We start from the raw sequence: 27,880 nt of genomic DNA on the forward strand, positions 1-27,880 counted from the left end.
AGTATTATGCATGGCTACTCTAAAACACTCCAAAATGGCTGTTACTTAGAGAGAGTGTCATCTCACGATTTCAAGTGCCCTTGAAATTGCATCAGGTTATCAATGGTGAACAACAATGGAAGTGCCCAGCTGAACTTTTCCAGAAATTGCTATGGTATTGTCCTACTTAAGCTGCTAAAATTAAGATACTGAAAGAAATAAAGTAATAGCAGGGAACCTGGTGAGATGTTGCACTAGAGAAATGTGAGGTCACAAATTGATATAAACGTATCAATGAGAACTTAAATCTTGAGCTATTGAGGAACAACTGGGGGACATGGCCTCAAGATTCAGAAGAGCAGATTTAGACAGAAATGATGTGGAACTGGTTCTCTCAGAGACTAGTGAATCTGGAATCTCTGCCTATGAAAGCAGTAGAGGCTTGCTTATTAAATCTATATAAGAGACAGATTTTTGCATAGTAGGGGTATTAAGGATTATGGAGTAAAGATGAATAAGTGGAGTTGAGCTCATGGCCAGATCAGCCATGGCAGAGCAGGCTCAACAGGCCAGATGGCTTACTCCTGGTTTCTTGTATTCGAACCCAAACAGATCAATGTGGCCACGGGTAAAGGTGAATAGGATTTGGTTCAGAATAGAAAATTAGCAGGGAAATTTAAAGGCAATAGTAGAGGTTAAGATGAATGATTCTGCTGTACATTGAATTGCATTTGTGTAATGAAGCTGTTCTGTTATCACAAACTGAAAATTGTTTAATTTTTCTAGGTAATGTTAGACGGCAATATATTTACTACTATACAGAATGACAAACAGGAGCAAGAAGATGTATTATTACAAGACCAAATGATCAAACAAGACCCCATCACTTATAACAAGCATGCCCCAAGGTTCGTTAATAATTTCCTTATAACAAGCGTCCCCCGTTCGTTAATAATTTCCTTTTTTTATTATTTAAAAGGATTCTATAGGACAGTGAGTCAGTGTATAATGGAAAAATCCCTATGTACATTATAAATAATAGATTAACTATCTGATACTAATAATGCATTAAATGACCAATACGTCAATGGTGAAAATTGAAGATCTGGCCCCAGTGCTCTCTATCATTGCAGATTGGCTTGCGTGTCATTGTCGGCAGAATAGATCCATGTTGGGCCATCAGTAGAGGTGGTAATATTGATCAACCAGCTTTGTGATCGTTTCTATTACATTCAGCATTTGAGTAGGTGGTTATTCCAATGTAATTTTGTTTTAAATTTTTAAGATCATTGGATAGCATTTGATAGATTAACATGTACATAAATTGTCATTGCTTCTCTAATGGAAATATAAAGTGAAATACTAATTTATAATCACGAAGAATCTTTGGGTATTGATAGAATTAATGATTAATCTGAATCTGCCCATTTGAATTTTTAATCTTTTGAAGATATAAATTGAATGGTGTAATGCTAGTTAGCTTTTGTAAATACCTGTTAAGCCATATGACTTTCTTTGTCTTTTAAACTTCCCTACATTTAAATAAATTCAATCTGTAATTCAATATTGCAACTACACGTGTAATTCCATCAAGTTGACAGTACCTGTGAAGTGCTCCACTATATGATTAATCTCAATCTGCCCGTTTGGATGTTTTTTTTAAAATCTTATTGGTTTTTTTAAAAAAAACGTCATTTAACACGATCATTCCCCAGAGGCTGGTGGAGATGCTGTCCTCGCTGGGACTCGACACCCCTCTCTGTTATTAGATCCTGGACTTCCTAATGGAAAAGCCACAATCTTTCTGGGTTGGAAGCAAAATATTGAGCACCATCAAGCTGAGTAGTGTCACACCTCAGGCCTGTACGGTCAGCCCGCTTCTGTTCGCACTACTGACCCATGGCTGCTTCAGGAGATCCAGCTCCAACAGTGTCATCAACAACGATGAGAGGTGGAAAATCTGGTGAAATGGTGCAAGAGCAACAACCCAAGTCTCAACACGGACAAGATGAAGGAGATGATCGTGGACTTCAGGAAGACCAGAAATGACCACCCTCCACTACACATCAACAGCTCTGTAATAGAGAGAGTTCATTTAATTAGCAAACTATTGTGGATACACAACATCTCTTCACTTGTCAGGAAGGTGCAACAGCACCTGCACTTCCTGAGAATACTGAAGCGGGCAAGGCTACCGGCCACCATCATGTCAACCTCCTATAGCAGCTCTATTGAGAGCATCCTGGCCAGCCGCATCACAGTGTGGGACGATTGCTGCAGAGAAATGGATCGCAGGTCAATCCACAGGACCATAAGAGCGGCAGAGAGGATCACTAATGTCTCCCTCTCCCCCAACGATGTAATCTACCTGTATCATTGTCGGAAAATGGCACGCAGAATCATTCAGGACATCTTCCACCCTGAGCACAGCATCTTGCAGCTGCTCCCATTGGGGAAGAGATACAGGAGTATCGGAGCCAGCACCACCAGGCTGAGGAACAGCTTCTTCCCACGGACAATGAGAATGCTGAACGACCCAAGGAACTGTTCACGCTAACCCTCTGAGACTCTCATTTGTACAAAATAACATGTATTTATTTGTCTGTTTATTTTTTATAGATAAAATACTTATCCTGCATATATATTGTTTGTCTGTGCATGTGTTATGCACCGAAAACCAGAGAACGCTGTTTCATCACGTTGTACTTGTGTGATCAGATGACAACAAACTTGACTTGTTATATAACCACTACTTGTACTGTCCATTAGTGCTTATTAAGACATTTATAAAGTAACAGTGATATGTTTCATCCAACAGATTGTTTGTTCTGCATGCAGATGGGTCAGGAACTGAATTACTACGATCAAGCGATGTAGAAGAGTACATGTATCAAGCGTGCGCAAACTCAACTACAGCAGCTTTGAAGGAGCAACTGCCAGAATTCCCAGGTCATGAGGCAGATGTTAAACCTTTTTTTTTTGTCTTGACCTGAACCACACTTACAGATATATTTTAAAACCAGAATGATTTATTTCATGACTTTAGCTGCATGTATTTTGGAATTTTGATTTCTCCACCATGGACGCAAGTGAGTGCTTTTAGTCTTCTGTTTCTTTCGACATCTAGCATGGTAACGGGCCTTCCAGCTCACAAGCCTGTGCCACCATAATACCCCAATTAATCTATGATCCTGGTACATTTAGAAGGGTGGGAGGAACCCGGAGGAAACCCACGCAGACATGGGGAGAACATACAACCTCCTTCTAGACAGTGCCGGATTCGACCCCGTGGGTGCTGGTGCTGTAATAGCGTTGCATTCACCGTGCTGCCCAATCTGTTAATTTGCGCTTCTGCAGCACTTGAGTACAATCATATATCTTACATTTATGAAGTGTTTTAGCTTTCATGTCCTCTCTTCATATTTGTATGACTAGAACAGAATAACTTATTATGTTTCTTCACACAAACGTTAACTGATTGACCTTGCATACAGGGTAAATCTCAGCTTCCCTATTATAGACAAAATGAGGTCAGAGTTTAATAATTAGTTATCACTCAAGATGACTCAATATGCTTCTTCTTAAGAATAGGTTGAGATGTGACAACCCATAATATTTGAATCAGTGAATTTACAGTCTGATTTAATTTTTGATTAATTGGATTTAAAAAGATGACAATAACTTAGAGGTTGGGCAGGAAACCAACCGCATTAATGCTTTTCAGAATATACATGTGGATGAGGAGGTACTTCAACCCAAAATTCCTTTTGATTCCCTTCATTTCTATCCCACAGCCTCTTATAATTATTTCCACACCCTCTTGATTTCCACTTGAACCACAAAATATTTCCTGGTTTCATTACTCCACACCAGTAATCAGTTTTAGAAGACCATTTCTGCTATGGCAATCTCTCCCAATATTCTCCTATTTTCTCCAACTACTAATTCAATCACACTCTTTGTCTTGGCTGGATAACAGCGAAAAGGGGAGACAAAGTGATGATGTTGCTCCCTTTAGAGCACCATGCTGATGGCATTTTGGAAACAGGCTAGGTTCAAAAGATCCAAACTCAAATATTCTGCCATGTGACCAATCCTTAGGCTGCACAATAAAAAGCACATTTAGGCAACATGTGGAGGAAACAATGAGGGAAAATGAGCAAAAGATAGGACTGCTCATGGTCATTTCAAAGTTTGTTGCATTTAAATGGAGAATAAGTATCTTTATGGAGCCCAGACTTGAAAAAGGACTCATCCATTTGTGTTGTTTTATCTTAATGGGTCACATAATTTTCATTGGTATGAATATGTTTGAGCAAAGAAATCTGGCATATGTTCTGTATGTAAAAGGTTTTTTTTTTTCTATTGTAGGAAATTAAATAAAGCAGATTAAGCAGAGGCTTCTTTTGATAACACAGAAACATACAGAAGTTACTCCAATCCTTCTACTATTACATCAGTCATGAAAGCATCAACTTAAAACCCTAATAGTCTCCTCAGCAAAGACATTAGCAGAGTCGAACACATTCTTTCAGTTCTTCAGCTATTTCAATGTCTCATGTCCCCACAACCTGCCCTCAAGAGATCCAGAAGCCATCTTCTCATATGATATTACTTGGGGGAAGCTCTGAAGTCATATAATGCATTACAAAGCCAATCATTTGTACAGGATATTACCATGCAAGTTCTTTTGGATATTGTCACACACAACCTGCCTTCAGAGTGCAATGCAATCCTGTTAAAGAAGGATTAACTGCTGGAATTTGCAAAAATATGTGGCTTCCATCTAACGCACCCTCATCGTGGGAAAGCTAGAAGCTTTTTTAAACTGAATGCTGTTATCTTGATGCTGCCTTGTTATGAATCCAGAATCAGTGAATTCATTTAAGTTCCTCAGTTTGATAGAAATTATATTTATTCACATTTTGATTACAGGCAGAATCTTTTCTTTACTAGGAAAACAAATCTGTGCATCATTCCAGGTGGATATTGACATCTTTATAAGAAATATAGCCAAGATCATTATATCTTCTCATGGTGGACATTGTTGAGAATTTTCTTTGTAAAAGTAATTCTTTTCTAGAGCTCTCAAAATAATTAAAAGTTGTGTGATTTTTAATAATATAATTTTTAAATGAATACTTATTTTGATTTTTACTTTGTATCACCTCTTCAATGAACAGGTGTCCTGGGTATTACTTTTCTCAAACCATCTAACAAAGATATTGGATCACGCTGGTTAATTGAGAAAGATGTGGCCAATATTATACCACCTAACCTTCAATCAAGAAAATGGAACACATTTCCTCAAACAGAGGTATCCCTAATTTTTTGAGTAATAAATTAGACAATTATTGGAAGGAGTTCTGAGAGATAGGATATAGAGGTATTTGGACAGCCAAGGGCTGATTAAGGACAGTCAGCATGGCTTTGTGCATGGTAGGTCATGTTTAATGAATCTTGTAGAATTTTTTGAGGAGGTTACCAAGAAAATAGCTGAAGAAGAGGCTGTGGATGTTGACTACATGGATTTCAGTAAAACCTTTATCAAGGCTCCACATGGAAGGCTAGTTCAAAAAGTTTTGACACTAGGTATCCATGGAGAGGATGTAAACTGGATTTATAATTGCCTGTGTGGGAGAAGACAGAGAGTGGTAGAGGTTGGCTGCTTCTCAGACTGGAGGCCTGTGACGAGTGGTGTTCCTTAGGAATCCATGTTGGGACCATCACTGTCTGTTGTCTATATCAATGATCTGGATGATAATGTGGTGAATTGGATCAGCAAGTTTGCTGATGAGACAAAGAGGCGTTGTGGACAACAAGAAAGATTTTCAAAACTTGCAGAGGGATCTGGACCAACTGGTAGAATGGGCCGAAAGATGGCAGATGGAGTTTAATGCAGACAAGTGTGAGGTGATGCATTTTGGAATAGGGAAACCAAGGTAGGTCATACACAGTAAATGGTAGGGCACTGGAGGAGCAGCGAGATCTGGGAATACAGATACATTGTTCACTGAAGGTGATGTCACATGTGGACAGGGTTGTAAAGAAAGCTTTTGGCATCTTAGCTTTTATAAATCAAAGTATTGAGTTTCGGAGTTGGGATGTTATGTTGAAGTTTAAGAAATTGGTGAGGCCATGTTTGGAATATTGTGTGCAGTTCTGATCACCTAACTACAGGAAGGATGTCAATAAGATTGAAAGATTTACTCAGATGTTGCTGGGTCTTCAGGAGTTGAGTTACAGGGAAAGATTAGGACTTTATTCCTTTGAGCGAAGAAAAATGAGTGGAGATTTGATAGAGAGATTTACAAGATTGTGGGAGGTATAGAGTGATGTGAATAGGCTTTTTCCACTTAGATTGGGGAAGATAAATACAAGAGGTCAGAGTTTTCAACTGAAGGGAGAAAAGTTTAAGGGGAACATTTGGGGAAAGTTCTTCACAGAGAGTGGTGGGAGTGTGAAATGAGCCACCATCTGATGTGGTAAATGCAGGCTCAATCTTGTGTTTTAAGAATAAATTGGATAGATACATAAATGGGAGAGGCCTGGAGGGTTGTGGAATGGGAACAGGTCAGTGGGACTAGCAAAATGATGGTCGGCACAGACTAGAAGGGCCAAAGGGCCTGTTTTTCTTTGCTGAAGCCTTCTATGAAGGCAGATTGGGTTGTTATCATTTTTGCTAAATGACTTTCTTATGGTGTTTACTGGCATTTAAGAAATTTTCAAGAAATTTTATGCAAAACATGTTAAAATATTTATTTCTGAAGCACATTGTTTACATCATAAATATATAATGAACTGATTATTTTTAATGATTCTATGACTAAGGATTTCAAAAACTATGAATAATTAATTTATCAAAAATGATAAAAAATGGTATTTCAAACATGATCTCGGATGTGCATTGCATGATATGATTCACAAATGTTCCTGTTTGTTTTATTCCATGCTCATTGCTATGAATTCTAATCCATTTGCTGACTTGGCTTATCTCAGGTGCAGAAAGTTTTACATGTCTGATATCTTGTACTGATGTCTCATTTTGTTGGAAATCATTCCAGTGCAAGGTACCAGGGCCTTCCATCGGCATGGACCTCTGTGATCAGCAAGTACATCAAGCAGATCCCCTGTCTCCTGCAGTCTTAAAGTGCCCCTCAGTTCTAGAAGTCCGTCAACTCTTTCAATATGAACCCATAAACAAAGGAATGCAGCTGAAAATGCAGAACTGTCTTAAGGTATTTATTATAAGATGCAGAATCCAATTGCCGAATTAAAATAATACCCTTAATTATCATCCCATTAGGAATGTTCAGGTTCTGTACAGAGGTACATTCATCTTAAAAATGAATAGTCTGGCTGTTTGACATACTTCCAAGCTTTAAGTCACCAGAAAATTTTGAAATGTTTCTGGAAAATATTACTGCATGCCTTCCTTCAGTCTGTCAAACAATTCACCCAAATGACCAAGGACTTCAATTTTAACGTGATTTTTTTTTTTTGCTAATGCCCTTGTAAGTATAACTTTCCCTTTGCATTTTAGCATTAATGCTTTCAGTTTCTATATCCAAAATTCTCTTGTTAGTTAAGGAAAATTTGTCTTTTAAAAAATGATACTGATTTTGCACGTTAGTCTGCACTTCTCCAAATGTCTACTAGTTATGTATTTGCATTGTTTCTAGTATTGACAACTGAATCAATAACAGAAATTACCCTTGAAATTTAAAGGAACTGGTTAACTAATAACCAATACAAATATTTAAAGGCTGAGGGAAAACGGGAGAGGAATATGACAAAGTTGATAACTCTTTCAGATTCCTACCACAGACACAACAATCATTTCTGTGCTGCAAGATTTGGTCATTATGAATTTGTAGTGACGCACATGTTTGCAATGCTTGTCACACACGGTCAGCAGGGCAGTCATGACAAGGATGGCGTCACGGGACTGTCTCTTCCGGTCCAGACCAGAAGTCTGCGTACAATGACGCAAGCGCCAGGACGTTGGGGGTGGGACCGAGCACAGGCTTAAAGGCTGCAGCACAGAATTCAAAATTAACAGTTGTGATACCAGAGCTCACAGCCTGTTGTCCCAGTCTCTTCGCTGTGCTTGTCCACAGCCCACTACATTAGTGACCCCAACGAGTCTCCACGTCCTGAAGACTCGACTCAATGGAACAAGCAGCTGTATGTGCCGTTGGGTTGAAGCTGCCGACTTTCTGGATGAACTGGCCTCGCACTTGGTTTGGCCAAGCAGAGGCCCAGTTCCAGATCAAACAGATAACCTCTAATTCTACAAGATACTTCTACGTCATCAGCTCGCTCGACCAGGAAGCTGCCTCATGTGTCAATTACCTCAATCAGGCACCGCCGGAGGAAGGTAAATACATGGCTCTGAAAAACTTCCTCATTAGCACATACAGCCTCTCGTGACGTGAGCGAGGAGCCTCCTGCACTTGGATGGCCTAGGGGATAGAACCCCATCTGGCCTCGTGGGCAAGATGCTTATGCTGGGAAAAGGGCACAACCCTTATTTTCGAGCAGGCGTTTATCGAGCAGATGCCTGAGGACATCAGACTCCTTTTGGCCAATGCAGACTTCAGAAACCTGGGCAAGTGGATGTTCTCTACTGTTCGAAACGCGAAGCATACACTCCTTCAACTGTGTCTCACAGCCACCACCGAGGATAACGCCCAAGTCTAGTCCAGCACATGTGCAGGCCCAACCCTGCCAGAGGACTGAGAGGTCAGATCCCAAATGGTGTTTCTATCACCATTGTTGGGGACATCCACCTACAGATGCCAACAGCCATATTCATTCCTGGGAAACAATGTGGCCAGCCACCATAGTGGCTGCAGCGGCTGGCTGACCAAATAACCTTCTCCACATCTGGACAGCATCTCAGGCTGCAAGTTTGTCATGGACACGGGGGTAGAGATTAGCATCGTACTCCCTACGACACATGAGACCCCATGGACCTTCCCTTTGGGCTGTCAATAACACCACCATCCAAACCTTTGAAAAAAGGCGGATTCCTGTATGTTTTGGCGACAGCACATTCCAATGGTCCTTCATGCTTGCTTTGGTGGACAAATCCCTGCTCAGCGCAGATTTCATCCGGGTGCACTCCCTACTCATTGACCTCCAGGGCAGACAGCTAGTCCATGCTTAGACTTTCCACAAGGTGCCCCTCAGCAAGTCCAACAAACTGTCCACCCAGCTCGCTTCCATGGAAAGCAAACACAGCCAATGCAACCACCTCTTTGCAGTCTTTCCCTCCATTCTGCGCCCATAGTTCATGGCAGCTACGCCCAAACATGGCGTCCAACACCATATTGCTACCACTGGTTCACTATTGCTGCCTGGTCCCAGACAAACTCAACCTCGCCAAGGAAGAGTTCATACGCATGAAGGAACTGGGCATCATCCATCATTCTGATAAACCATGGGCCTCATCCCTCCACTTGGTGCCCAAGTCCAATGGCAGCTGGAGGCCCTGCAGCGATTACAGATGTCTCAACAACACAACGACACCGAATCGCTACCCAATCCCCCATATCCAGGATTTCACAGCAAACCTCCATGGCGCAAAGCCTTTCTCCAAAGTTGACCTTATCTGGGGATATCACCAGATCCCCGAGCACCCGGATGACGTCCAAAAGACCGCCTTCATCACCCCGTTTGGCCTGTTCGAGTTCCTACTCATGCCGTTTGATTTGGAAATACGGCGCAGACCTTTCAGCGCCTCATGGACATGGTTGGCAGAGACTTGTCTTTCTTCTTCATGTACCTCGACGACATCCTGGTAGCCAGTAGCTAACCTGCAGAGCACATGATGCACCTCTGCCAGCTGTTCACTTGACTCGCACAGTTCAGCTTCACCGTTGACCCAGAGAAGTGCCAGTTTGGCCTCACGGAAATAGATTTTAGGGGCCACAAGATTACCTCAGCCAGCGCCACCCCCTTACCAGACAAAGTCAATGCCATCTGGCGGTTCACCAGACCAACAGCACTGAAGGGCCTTCAGGAATTCGTGGGCACGGTGAATTTCTACAACAGGTTCATCCCTGCAGCAGCCAAGATTATGCACCTTCTCTTCACGTTAATGTAAGGATCATCAAAGGAGCCTGAATGGACAAAGGAGGCTCACAGTGTGTTCAAGCAGACTGAAGAAGCCTTGGCCCACACTACGATGGTGATATACCCATGGATAGATGTATCAACAGATCTCACAATCGACACATCCAACACGGCAGTGGGCACCGTCCTGGAACGGTTCACTGATGACTCATGGAGACCCTTCGCCTTTTTCAATCAAAACCTGTAGCTGCCCAAATTTAAGGACATCGCATTTACCAATAACCACAAAGTCGAGAGCTGGGGAGTGATAGGCTTTAATAAACACGAGACTTTGGCTGACCCAGATCCAGGTACAGGAATGCCGGAAGGGAGGAGGGAGGTACACTTTTATGGTCAGGTCATAAAGGGCGGAGACATAGATGAGTCACGAGTGGGCGGGCCAGCCTCATACATAAAACACCACAGGTAGGGAATAATGTACAAGGAGAAAACATAGCACTACAGCTTGAAGGCAGGACAAGAAGGGAAAATTAAATTGGCATTACAGTATGTCTAGATTAACTATCTTGGAGGAAGATGTACAAATAATTGGTGCCAGCTCAATGTCGTAATCTCCCTGTTAATCTTGACCACACAGGCTAAATAAAAAGAATGTTCTACAGTACTGTCTTCAGTATGAATACATTTTATGCAATTTAATCACAAACTTTGTTTAAAATACTTAATGAATTACTATCTCTGACAGACTTTATTCTTTAAAAACTGCTGATTCTTTGTTTAATGCCGTTGTTGTGCATCATCTCAAATCAACTGACTGAACATGTTACATTTCAGACACACCATGACATGACTTGATTAAGTGTGTTTTGAGAGCATTATCTGAGAATGAGAATTGGTGGATTTGTGTCACAAAATCTTTGGCATCCCTCCAGTGCAGTTCTGGGATGAAACATATTATTTGAAATTCTGACTGGTAGTGAGGTTAGGGTTTCCTCCTCAAGGTGACATGAAAGTTAACATGGCACTTTTTTAAAAAACATGGAAGATCTTGGGTTTTTAGGTACGATTAATTCCTCAATTATCATCGCTAGAATAGATTATTTTGTGTTTAGTTTGCTACATGAAAGTTGGTGACTGAAGTTTTTCCATGTCAATGCCAATTACACTCAAAAGAATTTAATAAGTAATTTTCGGTCCATATCAGATCATAAAAGATATATCCAAGTCAATTGTGTATATTAAAAATATAATTCTTGCTCTTGCTCTTTATTGGCCATGGGATGAATCAAGATAGAGGTGCTATATTTTGGATAATGTTGAGGAATCACCAGCAAATCTTAATTCCCAGCAAGGCAGCTCTTTAATTGTTCGAATTTACCAACACTATTGATTGCATGAGTGTTTCCTGGGAATTTAGCTTTCCGATATATTGTTGAATAACAAAAAAGATGTTCATAATCTTGCAATTATGGAAGTTACATATTTGTAGAGCAGAGCATTAATTCCTTGAAACTCCACATTAATGACCCTGTATCCTTTTGGAAGTTATGTCAGAAGAATTCTCAGACTTGAATTGATGATATCACTTGACCGTTCACTTTTTAGAACACGCCTCTAAATTTAACCATACGCACAAATTGTGATTATTAATGGTTGCTTGAAAGGAGGTTGTTCAAGATACTGACACCAGAAGTTCCTCAAAAAGTGTAGTGTTTTTAGGGCATCTTTTTATTAAATTATGACCATCAGCATGTTACTCTTTAAATTAGAGAACCAGCACAAAGAAAGCAAGTAGATAACCCCTTTTAACTCTGGAGACTGGCTAATTGATGGATGTTCTCCTCTTCTATCAAATAAGTCAAATGCATAGGACACCTGGACAAGATTTTTATTCTCCTATTGGAGCTAGGTATTTCAGTGCCTTTTGGAAATTCCAAAAAGTTTGTTGATAATGCAACATTATCATTTGTAAGTACCTCTCATACAGTAACCCAATAACATTACAATGGCATCCACATTTCCAGCCTACAAATGGCATGATGCCAAAACTGAAGAAAAGCCAGTTGATATGTAAAAATATGATATGTAAAGCCAGTTGATATGTAAAAATATGATATGTAAAGCCAGTTGATATGTAAAAATATGATATGTAAAGCCAGTTGATATGTAAAGCCAGTTGATATGTAAAATTTGATATGTAAAGCCAGTTGATATGTAAAGCCAGTTGATATGTAAAGCCAGTTGATATGTAAAAATATGATATGTAAAGCCAGTTGATATGTAAAGCCAGTTGATATGTAAAAATATGATATGTAAAGCCAGTTGATATGTAAAAATATGATATGTAAAGCCAGTTGATATGTAAAAATATGATATGTAAAGCCAGTTGATATGTAAAGCCAGTTGATATGTAAAATTTGATATGTAAAGCCAGTTGATATGTAAAGCCAGTTGATATGTAAAAGTATGATATGTAAAGCCAGTTGATATGTAAAAATATGATATGTAAAGCCAGTTGATATGTAAAGCCAGTTGATATGTAAAAATATGATATGTAAAGCCAGTTGATATGTAAAAATATGATATGTAAAGCCAGTTGATATGTAAAAATATGATATGTAAAGCCAGTTGATATGTAAAAATATGATATGTAAAGCCAGTTGATATGTAAAAATATGATATGTAAAGCCAGTTGATATGTAAAATTTGATATGTAAAGCCAGTTGATATGTAAAAATATGATATGTAAAGCCAGTTGATATGTAAAAATATGATATGTAAAGCCAGTTGATATGTAAAGCCAGTTGATATGTAAAAATATGAGCCAATTTTAAGCTTGAAAACTTTATTTTGTAGATGTAATCAATTTTCTAATGTTTTATTATTTTAATTTTAGGAGTACATAGAACTTATTCTGCAGAGGGAGCAAGAGCAAAATGAAATGATGCTTAAGGAACCACGCAATGAAGAAGAGGTCACCCATGCTGGTGATTTGCTCAAATTGGTTCTGGTATGAAGCTGTTGCAGTCACTTGAGGCTATTTGGCAAATTAACCCTATTAGTAAAATTTCCTATTTGTTAATGATGTGACTCACTTCTCAGGAGTTTGGATTATATCACATTTGTTTACATGCCAAAAAACCTATTAGATTCAAAGCAGTTTGAAGTGGCTGAAGACCATTATAAACTCTTCTGAACCAGTAAGGCTATATCTTAAAGAAGATAGTATTCAGAGAAATTATCTATTAAATCAAAACTAATACGTAACCTTAAAGTTAAAGGCTGTGCTTTTGAAATTAAATACGCACAGCAACAATTGACAGAACTGATAACACACAAACATGCAAACTGATGAGAAGAATGATTTGCTGGTCTACAAATATGTGTTTTGCTTTGTACATTATATTCCATTTATTTCCTACTTTTTATTTTCTTTATCTCTTGTGTGTTGTTATGTGCGACAAATAAGACTTTCTTTGCATCTGTACATTGTGCTCGTTGTATATATGACAATAAACTTCGACCTTTGTGTGATCGAATGAAAGATACAATAACTACAGAAATGCAGGCCGATTAGAACTCAGATTTGTACAACAGGATACGCATCCCTTGAAATGTCCTTTATTTGAATAATTGTAATGAATCTGCATTCTGTGGATGAGCCAGCAAACCGATTACACCGATCCTTTACTCACTGTGGTGGTGAAAAGGGAAACGCAGATAGGGGAGGCAGCAGTTGTGGACTCTCTATACCTGAACGAGTTCTGGTCTTGCCAGACCTACAAAGGCAACTCCAGATCTTCCAAAATATATTAATTTGGAAATAATTGCCTCATAGGAACAAAGTCCAGCTGGTCTTTATTTGAAAGATATTGGGATTTCAAGCAAATTTGTGTTGAACCAAACATAATCAATCTCCATCTAGAATAATAGATTTTAGAAAGAAATGCTAACTTGGCATTATTATGGCTGGTTCATAAACTTGCTAAGTTATTCCTTGAGGTTGAGCAATCATCCAATTAAATTGTTTAAGATGATGAAAAGGATTTAATAGCATAAATGCAGAGAAATTGTTTATAATGGGAAGGGAATCCAAATAAGCATTGTTAATATTAAGATAAAAACTAGTGTATTTAGGAATGAAATTAGACCTGCTATTTTAAGAACATAGGAAATAGGAGCAAGAGTTGGCCATTCAGCCCATTGAGCCTGTACCACCATTCAGTGATCATGGCTGATCTGATGATAGGCTCATCTACACCTGCCTGCCTTTTTCCCAAATCCCTTAATTCCCCTACTTTGTAAATATCTATCCAACCTTGTCTTAAATATATTTACCGAGGTTGCCTCCACAGCTTCAATGGGCGGTGAATTCCATAGATTCACCACCCGCTGGGAAAAGCAGTTCCTCTTCATCTTCGTCCTAAATCTACTATCCTGGTCCTTGAGGCCATTTCCCCTAGTTCTAGTCTACCCACCCCCCCTCCCCCCAATGGGAACAACTTACCCTACCTCTATCTTGTCTATGCTTTTCATAATGTTATACTTTTCAATAAGGTTCCCTCTCATTCTTCTAAATTCAAGTGAATACAACCCCAGGCAACACAAAAGTAGTGGAAACCTGGTGCACGCTCTTCGTTGACTGGAGTTAATAGGGAGGTTAAAATTTCAGACGTTCTTTTTCAATTGGAAACAACAAAGAAGGGGAAAATAAAGTTTTGTACAAGTCATCCAAGTTCTCAGAATATATTAGGACAAATCAAATAATATACAGCCTTCCCATTCAGTTCAGAAGTCTTTCTTCTTTTCATGAACTGTCAGTACTTTCTCCTATAATTGCTGATGTCACAAGCTCAAACCGTTTTCAAAGGTCAAGGCTTAAACATCAACTACGTGCTGGGAATAATTTCTGCTTAATATTTTTACCAACAGCAATTCTTTCCCAATTCCTATTGATCTGTTTCTTTAAATATGTACCCATACCTGTAGCCCACCACTGTAGCAGCCAAAAGTCAAACAAGTGCATTCCCTCTTGAGAGGAAGAGGCCAAGATTAATGATAAAACAGAAATGTTGGTCACATTTACCTGTGCACATGTATTGTTTTTAAATGTATATTATTACCCGATGTTGAATATGATGCTTGACTCACTTTACATTACATCCTTATAAAACATCTTCTTGTTATTTTTATTTGATATTATTGCATACATAACACTATTATTCCTGTACAGTCCTTCCCTGAGGATGAACTAGGTCAAAAGGAAGAGAGGGAAGAAAAAAAAGGTACGTTTCCTAATTTTTACATGATGAGATCATGAAATATTGTTGTTTTTGAATACTCTGCAGAGAAGATTTGAATTAAAGGATCCCTGTGATGAAACCACATTGTATATATTTGTCATATGGACATAATATAACCTTTCCTGGTTGACCCTGCTCTTGACTCCTCTCCATTCTTCCCCATAAAGACTGTCATGCCACAAGCCTGCCCCCAGTTCGAGTCCGGGTCCAGTGAGTGACCAAAACAGGGACGCTGTCCATCTCTTGCAAATGAAAGCCGTCAGTCTCGGCAACTTCACTCTTTGTGTAATTGATCGTGCATCAGGATCTTTATTCTGTGTTCGCTGTCAGTATTTGAAACAAGGCCCAGTAACATTTGAGATACGACCACCAAATCAGGCACTTGATAAATGGAAACTCATCTTAAATGGGAACTTTTCACAGGATAATTTATCTGAAGTTATTCAATATTGCAGGATGTTTTTTTATGACAATACAGAATACAAGGGCTCCAAAGACTACAGATAACCCATGAAGATAACTTGTCCAAGGAAAGTGTCTGGCCCGGTTGGAGTATCTGGCAAAGTACTGAAAAGCTGTGCTGATCAACTGGCCAACATATTCACAAATATCTTCATCGTCTTACTCTGACAGGCCATGTAACCCTCCTGTTTCAAACATGCTTCAATTGTACCGGTGCCCAAGAAGAATGTGTTGACCTGCTTAAATGACTCTGATCAGTGGCACTCACATCCACAGTGATCAAGTATTTTGAGAGGCTGATGTTGAAGCATATCTGCTCCTGAAGTGGTGGTGACATGGATCATTTCCAATTTGCCTTCTGCAGCAACAGATCTACAGCAGATACCATCTCACTGGCTCTATACAAAACCCTTGAATACTGGACAGCCAAGATGCATATATCAGGATGCTCTTTATTGACCACAGTTCATCATTTCACACCATCATTCCCTCAAAGCTCATCAGCAAACTCCAAAACGTGGGCCTCAATATCCCACTCTGTCATGGGATCCTGGATTTCCACACCTCCGACCCCAATCGGTGCAGATTGGCAAGGACATCTCCACACTCTCCGTCAGTAGTGGATCTCCACAGGGTTGTGTGCTTAGCCCCCTGCTCTACTCACTTTATATTTACGATTGTATGTCTACAAATTTGCTGATGAAGCCTTATAAAAAGGGACCATGAGTCAGCATAGAAGAGGGAGTCCGAAAACTGTGCTGAATGGTTCACCAACAGCAACCTCTCACTCAATGCCACAAAACCAAGGAGCTGATTGTTGGCTTTAGGAAGACCCAGAGGTGTATGATCTAGGAATAATTTGGGGATCAGAGGTGGAGAGGGTGATCAAATTTAAATTCCTGGGAGGGGGGAATTTCCTGGACCCAACATGCTAATGTCATCTTGAAGAAAGCATATCAGTGCTTCTACTTTCTCAGGAGTAAACCGGAAACCTTGGCAAACCTACAGATGTATTGTGTAAAGTGTGCTGACCGGCTGCATCATGACATGGATGGGGGCACCAATACCTCTGAGCGTCAAGTTGTGCAAATCATAGTGGACTCAGTGATGTACCATCAATGACTCAAAACACTGAAGTTGAGCAAACTGATAGGCTTTAATTTGCAATAGAATGAAGGCACATCCCTGCTGGTCGACTGTCCCAAACTGAGGAGGGGCTGGGGGGACAGTTATCTTCATTCAGGACCCTGTGAGAGGGGCCATCGGGACAGTTGGCCAATGGGTGTGCCCAGACAGATAAATATATATAATATAGTGGTTTACCACATTCATCCCTTGTTTTTAAAAAGAGTCCAGCAAGGTGAAGTGTTGATGATACCATTACAAATTAAGTCTTTTGGGTGGTTTGGTTTTCCGCTGTGATTGTCGTAGCACCAGCTGTGACTGTGGTGCAGCAATGGGGTCCTGGATTGTCTGAGACATCTGTATGCCGTTGTTGCCATTGACCTAGTTGGTGTGCAGTGATAAGTCTGGTGTGTCATTTGTTGGGACTAAGGTGGCCCTGGTGCATCGTGTGTGGCGAGGGGTGGGAGGAAATGGGGTGATCAGTGGTGGTCTCCAGAGTCCTTAAAGGTGCCAGGTCCCTAACGGAGACTGTCCTCATGCCCATCGGGGTACACCACATAGGCGTATTGGGGTTGGTATGGAGGAGGTGGACCCTTTCAACCAGTGGGTTGGACTTGTGACTCCTCGTGTTTCCATGCCAGCAACATGGTCCCTATCACTGATTTCCTGGGAAAGGAAAATATATGTTCATGCCGTGTGGCATTGGTGGCCGTACATAAAAAGGACCTGATGGAGTGAAGCACCTCAGGAAGGACCTATTGCAAGAGAGAGACTGGGAGGCCCCTAGACCACAGGGCCGGGAGGACAGCCTTCTAGAACGTAGCATTCTCCCTTTTTACCTGCCCATTCCTCTGGGAGTTGTAGCTCGTGGTCCTGCTCGTGGCGATGCCTCTGACCAGCAGGTACTGACGCAGCACATCACCCATAAATGAGGGCCCCCAGTTGCTGAGAACATAGCAGGGAAAACTGAACAGGGTGAAGAGACTGGGTAGGGCCTCGATGACTGTGGCAGCTGTCATCTCAGGGCAGGGGATGGCGAACAGAAAATGCGAGTACTCGTCCATGATTTTGAGAAAGTGTGGGCAAAGTAATTTGTATGACATAATAAACTTGAACATCTATGTAGTTTTTAGATATCTTGTAGCTCTGCTGTTTGTTCCAGTTGATGTGGCCTCAATTTACAAGGAAGCAGTAGCATCCACTTTCAAGAACACATCCAAGGGGCACACGTGTGAATGGACTGAAGTGGACTCAGAGAGGTCTGTCAATCCAACTTTCACAAAATGTTTTGCTATTAATTTCACCTTCCAGACCAGATAGGGACTAGCAAGCCACTTTATAACCAAATAAATCTTCTTGGTGGTGTCGTCTCCCTTACCCACCCTTTCCTTTAGCCCTGATGTTATTTTCTTTTAATTTCTGACCCAATTTGTTTTGAAAGCTTTAAACGAATCTTTGCCACCAGCCTGCATTCCAGGTTTTAATCACTTGCTGAGCAATAAGGCTTTTCCTCATCTCACCTTGGTTCTTTTACCAATTATAGGTTCTCCAATATCCTATCAATGAGTCAAGTTTATCTCTATCCACATGAGCTATTTTAAATAATGTGTCACGTCTCAACCTGCAGCTCTAATTCTTGGTCCCTCTGGCATTGCTGAATTGTCTCTTTTTCTGCACCCGTCCAATTCCTCTTGTTTTCCCAAGGTGTGAAGACCAAAATAATGTGTTCAAATTTTATGTAAATTTTATTTAGTATTCTATCAAGAACAGTTTAAAAATTATAAAACAGAGCAAAATACCTACTGTACTTCTAATGTTGATGTCACGGTGTCGTAAATTTGATGCTTAGTCATAGACTTAAGAATAAGAAACTAATAAAGCCTCAAATATCAGCCAATAAAAACAAGCAATTCTGCTTTGAATTTCCAGAAATTAAAAGATTGCACTGAAGCTCACTGATCGGGTTGGGGTGACTTCTTGAGGGTACCAGTCAGGGCACTCATGCAAGCTAGGGATGGATTGAGTTGGGTGGCAAACAGTGAGCTCATGTGGCTTAAGGAAATTCTGGGCTCTATTTGCAATTGTTTATATTATGTACAAAATCATGAATCTTTCATTGTGTAAATTATTTGATAATTTTATGACACTTTCCTATTTATTTGTCAATGAAGTTGGGGATTATTAAGGATTTGCAACCTTTATTAAGTACGATACTTTTAATTGATTTGATTTGTGAATGAATTAGTGATTTTACTCATCTTTATCATGGCTTCTCTTCTCATGTTTCTGTAGCAACGGAGAACAGAACCATCCATCTCGATGGCCACAAAGAATAGAACAATACAGGTAACAATGAACTAAGAGAAATTCAACTGATTTTCCAAAATAAGGAAGTTCATTTGAATAAAAGATGATGTAAACTTGAATCTGGCCCTTTAGATTTTAGAATGTGCACCTTGTTATTTAGAACACTTCTTACAAGATTTAATTATTTATAAGTTATGGCATTCTACTCTATTTAACAAGAGATTTATCTATCCTTTGCAACATGTGAAGGTGAATTAAATTCTTAGATCATCAAGCAGATGACCCAGTTTAGCACTGACCCTACCAAACCTCCGTGGTATTGGGGAGATTCTCCAGTCAGCATAATTCCAGAAACCTTGTGAAACGAAGAGCCCTCCTTCTGGTGAATTGAAAAACAGCAGCAGTTTTAAAAAGCTGTAGTGTACCCACGAGCATTCTCATTTAGTAAAGCATTTCCTCATCTGCCACTTTACCCCATGTGTTTTATGTTCTCCTACATCATCCTGTAGCGGCAGCTACTCTGCTCACTGAATGGTCTCACAACCAGACGGGGTGAGTTCAGTGAGCAAAAACTCGTTGATTCAGGTCTGCCTGGCTGGTCTTCTGCTCCCAGCCTGGAACGGGCTGAAAACCGCGCCGGCGACCCTGACGGTCACGTGGGCCACAGATCGCGGGCTTCTGAGCCTGGTGCCGAGGTTGGGGAGAAACCCCCGATGGTGCCATTTTGGCCGGCTGCCCCGACGGGTGCGTGACATGTGGGGCCGGTTCCACCATACAGCGCCCCCCCCCCCCCCCCCACCAGAACCAGTGCCGATGTCCTTTTTTTGCTGGGTGGCTTCGTTTCTTGGGTTGAGCCTCAACCACTGGCTCGTTGGGGTCAAGGTGGGCTGGCTTTAATGTGTCCACAGTAAACAGTTCCTTCTTACCACCAATGACCAGTGTGAAGGTGGATCCTAAACGCTGGATGACTCTGTATGGCCCTTCATATGGTCTTTGAAGGGATGCTGTGGAAGGGCCTCACCTGATAAAAACATACTCTACGGAATACAGCTTGCTGGGGATGTAAGAGGCCCATGTGCCATGTCTCGGCCATGGTGGGGGTGTGAAGGAGTCCAACTGGGCCCGGAGGCAGGGAAGTAAACCGTGTGGTGACTGTTGCGGGTTCTGAGGTACATTGATAAACTCACCGGGCAGGGCTAGCGGTGCACCATAGACCAGCTCAACCGATGACGCCTGAAGGTCTTCTTTGGGTATCGAGTGGATGCCCAGGAGTACCCAAGGCAGCTCATCCACCCAGTCGTGGCCGGTGAGGCAGTCCGCAATCTGCTTTCGAAGCCCGTGCCAGACGAAGCGTTCTGCCACCGTACGAACCGTGGACCTGATGGAAGGGTGGGGAAGGTCATGGATACGGTGGAAGATTTGCCTGTGCCACTGCTGGGGAAACCACTGGTCGTGTGGTGCTTATGGAGACATCGCACAGGACAATATCATCACCGAGAGGAGTCGGGAGGTCCTGGAACCGCAGGCCCGTGATGTCAATCCTGAAGGCCTGCGTCTCCTCGTCGAACTTCTGATCCCGGGCAAGCTGGTCATAGCCTAGGCCGGGTATCAGTGAGCAAATGGCTGGTTGGGAGATCGGGTTGGCAACCACATTGTCTTTCCCCGCCTTTTGTGCCAAATGTCGGTGGTGAACTCCAACACAAAGGACAGATGACACTGTTAGCAGACCAACCAGGGATCTTGAGCCATAGCGAGCGCCTGAGTGAGGGGTTTGTGAAGAGCGGCTGCATGATACATGCAGTGTCTGAAATGAATCGGTTATAGAAGTTGACCATACCCACGAACTCTTGTAGCCCCTTGAGATTGTCCGGGCGTGGAAACTCTCTGATTGCAGCGACCTTTGTAGCAGCTGGTGTAACTCCTTTGGCCATGATGGTATGGCCCAGAAACTTCATGGACTCTCTCCCGAACTGGCATTTGGCTGGGTTGATCGTTAGGCCGAAGTCGGCCAGTCGGAAGAAGAGGGTGCGCAGGTGAGACTTGTGTTGTGCCCGGACTCTGCTGGCGACAAGAATGTCGTCCAGATAAATGAACACTAAATTCAATTCCCTGCCCACCATATCCATGAGGCGCTGAAAGGTCTGGGTGGTGTTCTTGATCCCGAAAGGCATGCATAGAAATTTGAACAAGCCGAAGGGGGTGATGATGGCCATTTTTGGGATGTTCTCGGGGTGCACTGGGATTTGATGATACCCGCGCACCAGGTTAACCTTGGAGAACACCCTCGTGCCATGCAGGTTGGCTTTAAAGTCCTGAATGTGAGGGATGGGGTAAGGGTCAGGTACTGTCGCATCATTAAGTCATAGATAATCTCCGCAGTGTCGCCAATCACCAGAGGCTTTCGGGACCAGGTGGAGCAGCGAAGCCCAAGGACTGTCAGAGTGTTGAATTATCCCCAGTTCCTGCAGATGCGAGAACTCCTCTTTCACTATCTGGAGCTTATCCGGCGTGCCTTGACATGTTCCCGCGGACCTTGGGTGGGGATATAATGAAACACAGCATGGCGTGGTGAGGCGGTGGAGGACTGCGGCTTGAGGAGGGACGGGAGTTCATCCAGGATGCGCTGAAATTCATCCTTGGGTGCGCTGACTGTGGCCATCTGCGGTTGCTCTGTGCGGGAGGTGTTGAGGCAAATGGATTGAAAGGTATGGGCATCGACAAGTCGCCAACCTCGGGGGTCGACCAGGAGCCTGTGGGGGAGGAGAAAGTCAACACCCAGAATGGAGGTTGGGAGGGACGAAACGGTGAACCTCCACGAGAACTTCCGCTGGCCGATCTGGAAGTGGACGGTCTTGTTACCATACGTTCGGACCTCCATCGAATTGGCTGCATGGTGTGGAGGTCCTCGAGGCCGGTGTCAACGAGGAAGCGTCGGCTGCTGATTGCATCCTGCAGGTAGAGAAGGCTGTGTTCTTGGCCAGCCGCCACAACCATTAACAGCAGCTGGCCTGCTCATTTCCCTGGAATGAGCAGGGCTGACAACACTTCTGAGCCTTGGCTCCCCAGCGCTGGTGGAAGAAGCAGAGGCCTGAAGTGGGTGGCTTGCTTCTGGCTATGCTCCTTGAGGCCCCTGTAGGGGCCTGGTGTTCCTCCGCAGTGCTAGAGGAAGGCTTGGCATTGTCATGGCTGGGACTCATAACTTGCTGGACTGCTGAGCCCTCCGGGAATCATTCGAGCCATAGCTCCTAAGCCTTTTGAGTTACCTTCCTAGGGTCGTCGAAGCTCTCCTGGGACAGTAACGGCCGGATGTCTTCGGGCATATGGTTGAGGAAGATGCGCTCGAAGAGTGGGTAGTTGATGTGATCGCCATGAGTGAGAGCATCTCATCCATCAACACGATTAGAGTTCTGTCTCCCAAGGCATCGAATTGCAGCATTCGAGCAGCACGCTTGCTCCTGGAGAGGCTGAGGAAGCCGGTGAGCACCTGCTTGATGGTCCCGTACTTACCTTTCGCAGGTGGGTGCTGAATGAGGTGCACCACTCATTTGGCGGTGGCTTGGTCCAGGGCGGCGACCACATGATAAAACTTGGTTGAATCCGATGAAATCTGACGGAGGTGAAACTGAGCCTCTGCGTGGCTGAACCAGGTCTCAGGCTCCTGAACCCAGAAGTCGATTGAAAAGTCGACTTTTGGGTTCAAAAGCGTTTGAACCTGTCGGGGTCACCAATGTAGCGGCGGCTACTCTGCTTACTGAATAACGCCACAACCAAACGGGTTGAGTTCAGTGAGCAAAAACTCATTTATTGAGGACTGCCTGGCTGGTCTTATGATCCCAGCCCAGAGGGGGGTCCTGACATCGCCGGGGCATCACATGGGTCACAGAGCGCGGGCTTCTGAGCCTGGTACCAAGGTCAGGGAGAAACGCCCGACAGCGCCATTTTGGCCGGCTGCCCCGCCGCGTGCGTGACATGCGGGACCAGTTCGCCTGCCTAATGGCATGCCTCCACAATACCACAAAAATCCATCTTTTCATGCCATCAAAGGAAATGAACTTATCTTGTCAAAACTAAAATCATCCAACACAACATCCTAAACAAATCATAGCTTTGAATTTGAGGAGGCATATTAAACTCTTGCTGGGCTCTGGGCCCTCAATCATTTTGTGCAGTCCTGCTTGATTGAACATTGTGCCATGCATCAGGTTCCGAAATCAGCCTTTGATACTCGAGAAGTCCTTTCAGAGATCAAGTTAAGAAAAAGGTTGGCTGAAATGGATTGGTTGGGGTAGAATGGGTAGAGATGGGAGTTGTTGGTCAGATGGTGGTGCAATCAGTTGATGTTGAGTTGTTAGTAACAGAATTGGTTGTCAAGGATGCATTTGTTCGTCAGGGAGGGATTATTGGTCAGGCATACAAGTCTTTAGTAGAGGTTGTTTCCTGTCAGGCTAGAGCAGAGTTGGTTGAACTGGGAGGAGTAACAATTACTCAGGGATAGGATTGTTGGTCGAGGGATTTCACAGCATACAGAGATCGAGTGGAAAAGTTAGGATTGATGTGAGTTGAATTAAATCAGAGGCAGGCAGAGACAGATGCACGCCAGCTATGGCAGGGAGTGCAGGCCCTTACAGCCTACAAAGTGAGGGCAAACACTATAGAGGCTGTGATGCTTCATTACCTGATGAGCTGAACACCTTCTATGCTTGCTTTGAGAAGAACCAAAGAGTGCCTACTAGAATCCCTGAAAAGGCTGAGGTCTCTGTGATATTTGTCTCTGAGGGCAACGACAAGACGTCAGGCCCTGATGGCGTACCTGGCAGGATACTGAAAATCTGCATCAACCAACTAGCTGGAGTGTTCACGGACATTTTCAACCTCTCGTTGCTACAGTCAGAGGTTCCCACCTGCTTCAAAATGTCAATAAAAATCACCAATTTGTACATAAAGCAGGAAAACCATCTTGTGCATGAACCAGAGAGTCAAACATTTAATTCTTTCTTTCCTTACAATATATAGCAAGTTCCCAATGTTCATTGTGCTTTACTTTTTAATAGGAATTGAGATGGTGCTGTATCATCTAAACACATGATGTGCTTTTGTCAGCAAAAACCAAATAGCCAGGAAAGGCAATTTGAGGAACAAAGAAAGTATAATATTAGTTGCAATGTAATATCTCCTGTCTGTCTGTCCATATCTCCAAATCCCAAGTTCTCCTTTCCTCTTGATCTGTCGCTCTCTTGCCTTCCCTTTCCTTTTGCCTCCTTTTCTCCAACTCTGCATTCCAAGAGCCACCCCTCCTCCGATCAGTTCTTGCCTTTCCTCTCCTATCCTTATCTAATTATTACCTTTAGCCTGTGTGGCAGGCTGCACCAAAGGAAAACACAGGCACAACACTGTTTGGGGCAACACAGCTTTATTCCACTCACATAAAGATCTAGTTGGCTGCTAGCTGTACTCACAGTGTGATCCCAGGGAGAAAGAGAGAGCACACAGTCGGGACCTTGGCTTTATACCATGGGCCCTCTGGGCCCACCTGGTGGTCAGATGTCATTAGGCTGGGTACCATGTCTCTAGGCCACCTGGTGGTCGAGTGATGTACCACAGCGCATCATCACAGCCTGCTGGCCGATGCTCCCACACCACCACCCCCCAACCCATTCTTCCCTACTCCCCTAGCCTTTTTCATGAGGCTGCCTGCTTCTTGCTCATACCTTGACAAAGGGCTCAGCCCTGAAATGTCAATTGTATATCTTTTCCTCCTATGGATGCCGCAAGACTTGCTGACTTCTTCCAGCATTTCTCTGTTTTTACTACAAATTAGTTCACTCATTTGGCAATATTTAACTGAGTAACCATATTTGGCAGTGTAGTATCACAGAAGTTAACTCAAAGGCAGAAACTTTGAGATTTGTTTGAAGAGTTTATTAACATGACATCATGGAGAGTCTTCAGCTACAAAGTTCATATTTATGTGTTAAAAACAGACAAACTGCATGATTATTTCTTACATTTCCCTATTCACTGGGGAATAAATCTTTCAAAAGATGTATCAATTAGTCTTTGAGCACATCTTAATAATTCTATATTATCAGGACCCAGAGAAAAAGTAGAGACTTGTGGTTTTTGAATTAATTATGAAATGAATACCTAATCCTCTAACATTGCAATTTCCTTTGTTGCCCAATAGTTGAGAGTTGTGTTTTTGGTTATGGGAATGAGATTTTGTAAAGTTTAAAAAAAAATCTAAGCCTCATATTTAGACTTTGTCAAGCACTTATTCAACTTCATATGGGTAATTAATTCTGAAAGGTGATTTGCTAGGGTTAATAGTCCTTTATTATATCAATATTTAGTATCAGTTTAAATGTTTGACTTGCTTTGTTTCAGTGCTGATTCCATATTTTAATATATGTAATGACAGAACAGGAAAATACAGGTCCAGATTAGCAGATTGATTTTAAAAATGTTTCTTTGTGTAAATATCAGTATTACCTCTAATCGAAATTCAGAAGTCAAAACATCTCTATGGTTTTATGCCAACCTTTAGGGTAGAGGTCAGTTACTGATATGGGCAGAGAAATGGCAGGTGGAGTTTAATCCAGACAAGTATGAAGTCTTGCATTTCTGGAGATCAAATATAAGATGAATGTATACAGTTAATGGCTGGCCTCTTAAAAGCTTTGATATGCAGAGGGATCTGGACGTCCAGGTCCATAGCTTATTGAAAAATGCCTCACAAGTAGGTGGGGTGGTAAAGAAGGCATATGGGATGGTCGGCTTTCATTAAGCAGAGCATTGGGTTTAAAAGTAGAGAAGTCATGTTGCAGCAAGGTAACATTTTGGTCATGCCACACTCAGAATACTCTGTAATTCTCATCATTCTTTTACAGGAAGTATATGTGAACTTTAGAACAAGCACAGGAGAAGTTTTCCAGTATGTTGTGAAGCAAGAAAGTCTGCAGATGCTATGAATGTAGTTAATACACAAAAGTGCTGGAGAAACTCAGGAGATGACACCACGGATTTGCTGTGTTTCTCCAGCACTTGTGTATTTACCAGTATGTTGCCTGTTTAGAGAGCATGAGCTAGTGGGAGAGATTGGATAAACTTGATTGTTTTCTGTGGAGCATAGGAGGCTGATTGTCACTTGATAGAGTTATAAAATAATGAGAGGCATTGATAGGGTGAGCACTCAGAATCTTTTCCTCAGGGTAAAAGTGTCACACACCAGAGCAAATGCATTTAAGGTGAAACAGAGGAAGTTTCATGGAGATGTGCTGGGCAAATATTTTATACAGGGGGCACCTGGAATGGGCTGCCAGGACAAGAGGTAGAAGCAACAATGTTAGTGGCACTTAAAAGGCTTCTAAAAAGATACATGAATGTGAAGGGGATGGGGAAGGAATACCTGTCAAGTGCAAGCAGCAGAGTTTTTGCTTGATTTCACATACAGTGCTGTTTTGTGTAAACTTCAATGACCGATGTGATCATTTGTATGCACTATCTAGACAAGAGCTTGAAGTAGAAAAGGCCACCAAACTGGCTCTGAAGAACAAGATTGTCCCACCATACTTTCTTTCTGAGCCGAACACATCCCAGGTATTGCTTCAAATTATTTTATTAAATATATTAGGTCACTAAGTCTTTTTAAATTAATCAAAAGGATAGCCATCTTTATTTACATGCAATATGAAATTATACAAATTCTAACAACATGAATGTTGTCAAAATGAAGTTGTTTCGGGGAAGCCAAGGAATATTAATGTTTCAATAAATAGTTGTCCTGATATTAAAAATTGCAGATTATACTGTTGAAACGTAATTGAATTATTTGAGAAGAATAAGTTAATGGCTGAGGATTATTAAGAATTGCAACAATACTTCTGTGCTTTATTTTAGTAATCACACTAGCAAAAGCTTACAAAATTTTCTTAGGTGCTCATAGCAAATTCTTTCTTATTAAATATGACCATCTGCTTTTCCTGTACTTTTTACACTTTCTGTCTACGGTAAACCCCCTATTATCTGCAATTCTAGCAACCGGCAAAATAAAATCATAGAAAAGAAATAAGAAAAAGAACAGAAAATTGGTGTGCCTTGCCGTTAGTCCGCCAATCACGCAACACCCAATTTTTATTTATTTTTAACTCTCCACCTTTATAATTTTACTCTTGTTCTTCTACTTTATACAGTTGTATGAATGTCAGAGTTGACCAGTTAGATTGCTTATGGAAGAGCCCCTTTCACTGTACCAGGTATAATGTGACAAATAAACTCAGAAGCCCTGTCCCTGAAACTCCCTTTCTTGTCGCATGGGTTCCCACAAAGAAATTACCCTTTTAGCTTAGCTGTATTTATGGGAGCCTTTTGATGTAGTGTGATGGATTCATAGTTAAGGCAGTTAACACTGTTAACGTGGTGGTTTATCTCTTTGCTGTTCCCATAGAGATCCTAATTAGAGTTCCAGGATTTAGAGCCAGTCATGTTGTTGAAATTTGTCAATAGTGTTGTTCTCATATTACTGTTTATTCTTGACTTCTTGGCTTTAAAGGTTAAAGGTTTTTTGGTGAATAATTTCAAATATGCTGGAAGGAGTGAATAGTTAAAAGATGGGTTTCCAATTAAAA

The 27,880-nt window shown here is 41.8% G+C and overlaps 1 protein-coding gene across 13 annotated transcripts in view; it reads left to right on the forward strand.

The window, feature by feature from the left end:
* spag17 (sperm associated antigen 17) overlaps nucleotides 1-27,880 on the forward strand; it is a 221,117-nt gene that overhangs the window by 137,019 nt on the left and 56,218 nt on the right. For 11 of the 13 annotated variants that reach the window (XM_069888414.1, XM_069888425.1, XM_069888424.1 and 8 more), the window contains 9 exons: nucleotides 766-887; nucleotides 2,798-2,928; nucleotides 5,163-5,296; nucleotides 7,044-7,217; nucleotides 12,956-13,069; nucleotides 15,293-15,344; nucleotides 18,076-18,208; nucleotides 19,242-19,295; nucleotides 26,762-26,852. In XM_069888414.1, the coding sequence (XP_069744515.1) occupies nucleotides 766-887; nucleotides 2,798-2,928; nucleotides 5,163-5,296; nucleotides 7,044-7,217; nucleotides 12,956-13,069; nucleotides 15,293-15,344; nucleotides 18,076-18,208; nucleotides 19,242-19,295; nucleotides 26,762-26,852 (1,005 nt within the window). The remainder of the gene's footprint in view (nucleotides 1-765; nucleotides 888-2,797; nucleotides 2,929-5,162; nucleotides 5,297-7,043; nucleotides 7,218-12,955; nucleotides 13,070-15,292; nucleotides 15,345-18,075; nucleotides 18,209-19,241; nucleotides 19,296-26,761; nucleotides 26,853-27,880) is intronic. The other 2 variants (XM_069888417.1, XM_069888418.1) reach the window with 2 other exon arrangements.

Source organism: Narcine bancroftii, chromosome 7, assembly GCF_036971445.1.
Source record: "Narcine bancroftii isolate sNarBan1 chromosome 7, sNarBan1.hap1, whole genome shotgun sequence".
In the NCBI taxonomy this organism is placed as follows: domain Eukaryota; kingdom Metazoa; phylum Chordata; class Chondrichthyes; order Torpediniformes; family Narcinidae; genus Narcine; species Narcine bancroftii.